We start from the raw sequence: 8,618 nt of genomic DNA on the forward strand, positions 1-8,618 counted from the left end.
AAAACAAAATCAACTACCCCTACCGTATAAGCCGAGAGAGAGAGAGAGAGAGAGAGAGAGAGAGAGAGAGAGAGAGAAACAGAGAGAGACAGAGAGACAGAGAGGACTTGAATTTGGAAAAAAGGCTTGACAGTTTAGATGGTTACCACACTGAAAGTGGCTCATCTGGACAGGTGGTGGTGTTGCATGCCTTTAATCCCAGCACTCGTAAGGCAGGGGCAGGCAGATCTCTGTGAGTCTGAGAACAGTCTGGTCTACAAAAACTAGTTCCAGGACAGCTAGGGCTGTTACACAGAGAAACCCTGTCTTGAATTTCAAAAACCAAACCAAACCAAAACAACCCTCACCCAAAAGAACAAACAAAAAAAGTGGCTCATCATATTGTCTCTATAGAATCTTTTGTAGATGTGATAATTTAAGTTAGACATTATTAATATACAAATAACTGCACAACTACAGATACTGACATCTTCTGATGGTCAACAGAGAAACGGAAGAGAGTTAAGTGAGTTATACCATGGTTTGTCCAGCCCACGTCACTCACTTAAAGGAATATATTCTGGAAGGATACAGGTGACTTCTTTCATGTCCCTCATCATGCAGCTTGAAATGCCTGAAAATTCCTGTATGGCTTCTGTGTAAACATCACATTACAGAGCCTAAACTCTAATGGACACCAACATGTTTCCTGGGAAGTGTGCACAAAATAACCAACCCTAACCAAGAAGTTATATGCAACTGATGCCTGCTGTTATGATTTCAGCCACAATAAGGCTGACACTTCCGGGTTCTAGGGCCATGCTTGTGAGGACAAGCGCTCAGGCAGAAGTGCCTAATGGTCTGTCTCTCTCTCTGCACACTGACCTTCACCAGGCCTGTACCCCCCACCATAAACTCCTAAGCGGGTTTGTTGTGTGTTCCTTCTCACTCACGCCAAGTAATCACACCTGTTGGGTAATTTCACCAATGGGATGTCCCTAAATACATCAACCACACTACAGAGGAGGCCAGTAGTTTGCCAACACAAAACGGACTCTGATTTTTTGTGAGCTTTTAATTTCCTTTTGGTACTCTTGGTCTTATTAGACTTTTTTGTTTGATTTTTGGTTTGCTTTTTGTATTTATTGTTTTTTAAAGACAGATGGGAAATAATATGAAATTGGGCTAGTAGGTGTGAGGACCTGAAACTTGGGCATAACAGGGAAATGGAAAGGACTTGGGAGGAGCTGGGTAGGAGAAAGAATATTATCAAAATATATTATATGCAGTCTGCTGGAGACCTGTTTCAGCACAGGTTAAGGTCCCAATGAGATGTGGGGGTGGATGGGGGGACAACACGACATGGGACGGTCAGGATGAGGTGGGGGACAACACAATCAGGGTGAATCAGGATGGCTGCCAGTGCATTTAATGGGATAAAAAAAAAAAAGACTGCATACTCGGCTGCATGCAGATTTAAATGGGAGAGAAGGGACTAGTGAGGTGGGGTGTGGCTTGAGATCAGGGGTCGAGGAATCTAGCCCTGACCTTGGTAATAGGCACCAGCCACAGCAGAGTTCCTCTTCCAGAGATAAGGAGAACGACTGCTTTAGCAAGCAGGAACTTGCTCAAGCCCTTTGAGGAGGGAGGCCTTATTCAAATGCGAGTCCTTGGGAAAGGACTTCTGGGGACCAGATGCTGTACTACAATTTGAGAGCAATTTTCATTCCTCAAAGAGGATAAGCACTGAGCTGTTCCCTAACTGTGTTCCTTTCTGTCTCAGTCTTACTCACGTGCTCCCCTAAGGGAAGGCCTGATGTCTTCCTCTTTCCCCATTATATTGCACCATTCCACACTCACTAACTGAACTCTAGCCCTTAACAGCCTCGGGTGTTTCACCTTGGGATCAGGTGTGTCTAGTAAATCTCTAACTTTAGGAGGGCACAATGGAATTATTGGTTCTGCAGCAGCTAGAATTATTTTTGTTTAGAGAGGCTACCATTGTACACATTTTCATCCTTTACCAAAGCCCGCACAAAATTTCCAAAGGGAAAGGCATTAATAGTGCGAATCACTAAAAACTAAAGCCAAAAGGTGTTGGAGAAGCATGGTCTGCAATGCTGAAATGCTGGAACTTTGTTTAGCAGCGATGGTCGCCATGCGGTCCATGCCAGCAATCCCAATATGTCTACAAGATACTACCGAACCTAAGGCTCAGGGAACACTGCAGAAGATGGGGCGAAAAGACTGTAAGAACCAGAGGGTCAGGGAAGCCCTGTGCTGTGAGACTGTGTCTCCTACTAATGCCAGAAGCTACACCCACAAAGTCTCAGCATTGACTATCCAAACATGAGCTGAATAGGGAGGGCACTAATGGACACGACAAACTGGACTGAGAAAGCCCATGAGGCCTCAACCCTACAGAAAGAACTGTAGGCAACCGAGGAAAGCTTGGAGCAGGAGAGGTGGCCTTCCCTGGGGAAGAGTGTCCAATGCATACCAGTAAGCCCCAAAACAGACATACAGGTAGCATTAACCACTTAACAGGTTATATTTAAAAATATTTATGAATATACAGACTGAACAGGTAATAATTATTTAGGAATAATATGTATACACCTACACTTATTTACATGCAATAACAGTAAAAGAAAGGGGGGCGTGATATTGAAGGAGAGCAGGGAGGGAAATATGGGAAGATTTGGAAGGAGGAAGGGGAAAGGAGAAATACTGTAACCAAATTATATTCTAAAAAATACAGCAAAGTAAAAGAATGTATTATATGAAAACCTAATGAAATTTCCTGAGTCTTTTTGTTAGTTTTTTGTTTTCTTGGCTATCCTACAACTAGTGAGCTACACTGCCTTGCAATTTCCAGGATAACAGAATCAAAGAAATATATCCAGTCACAACAGTATTTGCAGTCTCATTGAGAAAACAAAACAAAATCAACTACCCCTGCCATACATACGGGGGGGGGGGGGGGGACTTGAATTTGGAAAAAAGGCTTGACAGTTTAGATGGTTACCAAACTGAAAGTGGCTCATCTACCAGGTGGCGGTAGTGCCAGGTAGCGCATGCCTTTAATCCCTGCACTTGGGAGGCAGAGGTAGGCAGATCTCTGTGAGTTTGAAGACAGCCTGGTCTACAAAAACTTAGCATGGAATCTACTTATCAATCCAAACTGATATCTAACCTATAAAACCACACAAGTTCACCTACCAGTTAATGTCTGTGTAATTCCAGACACATTGCTCAATCTCTTGGAACCTCAGTAAAATGATGATAACAAGTATCTACTTTACAGGGCTATTGAGAAACGACATCTCAGTTATAAATTATGCTAGTCACAGATCTGATGCTAAATAACACATCAAATACTGGCAACGCTAACATTGTGGGGAAGTTTTTCCTTGTCCTGTTTATACTAAAATAGCTGGGAAATTATGCTCATTTCTTTTCTAAGATTATTTTTTATGAAAATGAAAATTTTCTGAAAATGAAATTTAATTGTAGAAATTCATTTAAGGTTTAAATGTACTTATTGTATTCTTCCTTAGCAAAGGATTTTAATAACTTAGTCAAATATTTGAACCAATATATGGGCAACCAAAGAAATTAGTTTAGCAAAATAGGAATAAAACACAAAGCATGATACAAACAACAAAGACTTTTTTTTAAAATATTTATTTATTATGTATACAATATTCTGTCTGTGTGTCTGCCTGCAGGCCAGAAGAGGGCACCAGACCTCATTACAGATGGTTGTGAGCCACCATGTGGTTGCCGGGAATTGAACTCAGGACCTTTGGAAGAGCAGGCAATGCTCTTAACCACTGAGCCATCTCTCCAGCCCCAACAAAGACTTTTAAAAGTCAAAAAATAAAGTAAAACTAGAAGTAATAGGAGCTCTAATATTATTGTGATGACAGGGATTTGAATATATCAAAGACCAAATTGCAGCTTTTTGATACAGAGCTAGGATTCTTTATAAAAGATTTAATATGAACACAGTCTTACAGCATGGTTCTCAAACACCTAGGAAGACTCAAAGAAATAACCATAAATTGCTAAATATAGATTCTAAATTTTATAAATAGTAAGACATCTGCAATTTTATTTTTAACATGGAAACTTATATTAATCTAACGGAGTCACAAATATTTCTAATATTTGTGGCAGAGGATGAAAAGCTAAATCACTCTTCTAGTCTATTACAATGCTTAAAACTAACTTACTGCTAAGACCACTGAAAACAATGACAATGGGGATGATTAGCAAACAGGCGTCTTTCTTCTTCTCCCTCCTCCTTCCATCTTTTTTTCTTTTCTTTCTTTCTTTCTTTTTTTGGTTGTTCAAGACAGGGTTTCTCTGTGTAACAGCCCTGGCTGTCCTGGAATTCACTAGGTAGGTCAGGCCTTGAACTCACAGAGATTCAACTGCCTCTGACTTGTTTGCTGGGAATAAAGGCATGCATCGCTCCATCCAGCCCTACTTTCATTTTTTTCCAAAGCTAAAAATAGTAACTGTATGGGCACTCTTTAGTCTTTGCCTTCTCTTCCTCCTCATGAAGAGAACATTCGCCCCCTCACGTGAAAGTTCTAATAAAATTCAGACAACAAAGGGTAAACTGACACTGAGAATTTCCTATTCCATCTTTAAACCCTTAGAGCTAGGAATGTACTGTGTGGCAGGCGTCTTGAACTAACTGAGAGAGCACAGCCCTCCTTTGGTGATTGACTGTAAGACGTCTAGAGATCCACGATCTGCGGAAGCTCAAGGCCTCTTGCACACAGTATGTGCGATTTCCACGTATCCTCCACATACCCTCTGTATACTGTAAATTATCTTTATATTCCTCTAATCCTTGTTACAAGGTAAATGCTATAGAAGTAGTTGTTATTAGTGTATTGTCTGAGATAATATGAAATAAACTTTTTCATGTTAGTGCAGATGCAATTTCTTTGCTTTGAACATGTTTGTCCCTGCAGCCCAGGGCTATACACTCATGGATAGACTACATTCTATTAAAGCACTGAAGATTTTAGCAAAACACTAAGTTAACAGTAGGATGACCACACTAATAAGGAAACAAAACATTTCCCTGTACCTAAGAAAACAACATAGATTTTTACATAGCCCTAACCAACAGTTCTCTATTGCTTGGGAGTCTTCAAATAAAACCTCAAACAAAAACCGAACTGGGAGATAAACATGGTACAATAGTATTCAAGCATCAGATGATTATACAAGTTTCAATAATCCTTCAAAAGCTCTGAGATTATAACCATATTGTCATTCTCTTATTGTTAAACAAATTGGAATCTCCTTCCTAAAGACTGACATAATTGTTAGCAAAACCAAACATGAAAATAATTAACAAAGGAATATCACATTCACCATAGATACCTAAATAGAACTATAAATTTATAATATCAATTATAACAAGTTGAATATAATGAATCATAACTTTAAGGTTTATTCTGTAAATTGAAGGGATAAGTAAAATTTCAGATCATCGCAAGTATACTTAACTCTTTTTTTGAAACTGGAACTGCAGATATTGACTTGATCAAGCTTTCTGGTGGAAGGGCCAAGACTCTGGAAAGCTAAAAGTAAAAAAGAACAGGATAAAATTGTTGCTGTATCTATTCCAGAGTGAATGGACTACTACTAGCAATAAAAGAAATGTCATTAACACACTGAACATAAATGAACCTCAAATACATGATGTGAAACCTATATTAAAGGTTTGGAAACATAAAACTATCAGACTGAGGTTAAGATTTCTGAGTGTCGGGGGTTGAGTAAAACATAAGGGTTTGACTATTAAGTAGCAAGCAGGACTACTTGTCTTTCAATGAATTTTATGTTTGCCAGTTTAAAAAAATTGAAAGAAATATACAAAAAAGATACAAATCACTGAAAATCCAAAACTATTTTCCATTAAAACAATATTTATTGAGTAGCTAATGTGTACCAGACAGTATTCTAGGCATTGATACTATAACAATGAACAAAACAGAAAAAAAAATTATGGCACTTAGTAGATAAACAAGTAAATATTAGGGAAAAATCTGATCCCCATGCCTGAGCCCCATAAAAGATTTACCCATCAGAACATCAGGAGTAAAGAAACAAAACAAAAATCAAAGCAAAGGCCATAGGCTCACACAGCCGTGAAGCACCAGCTACTTGCCCTGTTAGTATGCATGAAGCCCAGGATTGCTCCTTAGTGCAAAAATAATAAGTAGAAACAGGTGCATCTTTGTTCGTAAGGAACTTCTTTCATGGTTATGCTGTTTGGTGGTATAGGCATTTCCATGTTCATAATAATCCTGTGACAGGCACATAGGACTTGGCGATTCCTAGGGCGTGTGGCGTACAAGAGAGGAAGAACTTTGTGAAGCAGAGACCATGACAGAAAACCACAACGGGTCAAAATGCAGTGGTAGAGACAAGCCTCCTAACTTCGGTGCAAGCAATCTGTTTGAGAGATGACTTCTGGGAACTAGATGTTGCACCAAGAAGAGCGAGGAAGGAGAAGAGTTTACAGAAGATTGCACCAACGAGGATGGAACGAGGCTCAATTGGCAAAGCGCTTGTCCTGAACGCACAGGGAGCTGAGCTTGGAACCCTAACTTAACTCTTGTAAGAGCTGAGCCTGGTAACAGACCTGCAACCTCCAGGGCTGGCGCTGTGGAGAGATGAGGTATTAGGGATGAGGAAGAAAAGGGACTAAAGCTGGGTATGAAATAACCAAGTAGATCAAATAAGGAGGAAGGGGGAGGGGAAATATGATAAAAATACACGGCATGTTTTTTTTTGCATAAAAAAAGGAGGAGCATAGGGCTATGTGCTAGTATCAGCAAGCCAGTTGGCTTTCTTGAGGAACATATGTAAGACATTGTTGCCCATGCATAGGAACTAAATTGTACCTATTTTTGGAAGGAGACCACTCCGGACTGCCCCACAGACAAGGAGTTCTGGTACAGGTAACCAAGAAAAACTGCAGCTACACCTTGGTAATATGAAGGAGAATTCCTGAAAAGAAGCTGTGTCTGCAGTAGCTAAGTGATGAAATCTCCAGTGGCTGTGGAGAGTTTGGAATGTTACACATCTGAAGCCTAATCGCAATTCCTCTTGGCCACGCCCACCTTTGGACCTAATATCTGGAGACAACTACCTAGACCTAACTTCCTGGCAAACATAAAAACCTTCTAGGGTGCATTAACTTAACAAAACCCTAGCTCCCACCCAGCGAAGGGCTAAGAGGCTGTCAGACATTATCCAAGGTCTACAGAAGCGTTAACCCCATCTTGTAACTTACCTCACTAATGGTTCCACCAATATATTTCGTAAATGCTTTGACTTATAACATTCTTTTTTGTTATTATAAATACTCCATTAAACTGCTTCCATACTGGAACTATGGAAATTGGTGTACCATAAATCCATGTTCCTAGGCCACGGTTACTAAAATTTGGCTCCAGAATGAACCATCTCTTATCCCTTTACAGTTGAGAGCTGAAGATTAGCTACGACAGTAGTTAGGATCGGTGTTAATTTCCTGCCATGGTAAAACCAAAAACTGGTCACATAAAGATGAGAACAAAGAAAGCAGAGGCTAACTAAGGGCTTACAGTTCCTGCCAAGCACTAAGAAGAGCAACACCTGCAAGGCGCACAAGGCGCACTGATTAGCAGTGCCTTCCTGTGATAAAGGACAGCAAGAGTTATGGACAACAGCTGGAAAGGCAAGTCAAAGACGGAGAAAGGGGCCTTCAAAGTATGACCACTTCCCTAATTGAGCAAGTAGTGCATAACAGCCTGTGGTCATCTCCCTGGTGGGCCAGAGGGCCATGCACAGCCACTGGAGAAACCCTGATAAAACCTACCCTCCCCCCCAACTCCCATAAATAGACCCAGACTCCCCAACCCTAGATTTCTCTTCCCTCCCCTTTCCGAGGCAGAAGCTGGCCTTAGTAAAAAGCATTGTTTCATTCTCTCTGTCTCCCGTTTTTCTTGTATTTTGGTCTGTTGTCTTCCCCAGACAGTGAATTCTTTCTTTGCCTGTCCCAGACAATGAATTCAGCTCACGCCAGAATCACTATTTCACCTGAAGCTCCCTGGCTAGCCAGCCTAGCCTAGCTGAATGGGTAAACCCCAGATTCAGTTAGAAACCCTGTCTCAGAAAACGAGGTGGACGGTGCCTAAGACAAACACACCCGTCCTCTGCCCTCTCCACATGACGGAACACACAAATACAGACACACGGATTGTACATTAAAGTCATTGATATAAACAGGACTTAATGCTTAATGTCTAAGAAGCATATGCAACATCTCCAGAATTGCCCAAAACAACTCAGTCACACTGAGCCTAAGTTTGTGCAGACCTCAGGCAGGACTGGACGCTGTGAACAAATGAGGGGTACAAGTCCCTTAGCCACGCAAGTTTTTCTACACAGGCTCTGGGAATTCGAACTTTAGCACTTTTACCCAAGGAGCCATCACTGCAGCCCCTTAGCATAAATTTTTTGTTTTGTTTTTCGAGGCAGGGTTACTCTGTGTAACAGCCCTAGCTGTCCTGGAACTAGCTCTTGCAGCCCAGGCTGGCCTCGAACTCACAGAGACCCTC

At 41.0% G+C, this 8,618-nt stretch overlaps 1 protein-coding gene across 1 annotated transcript in view; it reads right to left on the minus strand.

Moving 5' to 3' along the window:
- Window positions 1-8,618, minus strand: part of LOC121458441 (probable arginine--tRNA ligase, mitochondrial) — a 47,348-nt gene that overhangs the window by 38,221 nt on the left and 509 nt on the right. Inside the window, exon 2 of the mRNA XM_041667746.1 lies at window positions 5,515-5,588. Within this exon, the coding sequence (XP_041523680.1) occupies window positions 5,515-5,588 (74 nt within the window). The remainder of the gene's footprint in view (window positions 1-5,514; window positions 5,589-8,618) is intronic.

The sequence above is a fragment of the Microtus oregoni genome, unplaced genomic scaffold, assembly GCF_018167655.1.
Source record: "Microtus oregoni isolate MIOR12 unplaced genomic scaffold, Mior012 000017F_ref0000208, whole genome shotgun sequence".
Taxonomy (NCBI): Eukaryota; Metazoa; Chordata; class Mammalia; order Rodentia; family Cricetidae; genus Microtus; species Microtus oregoni.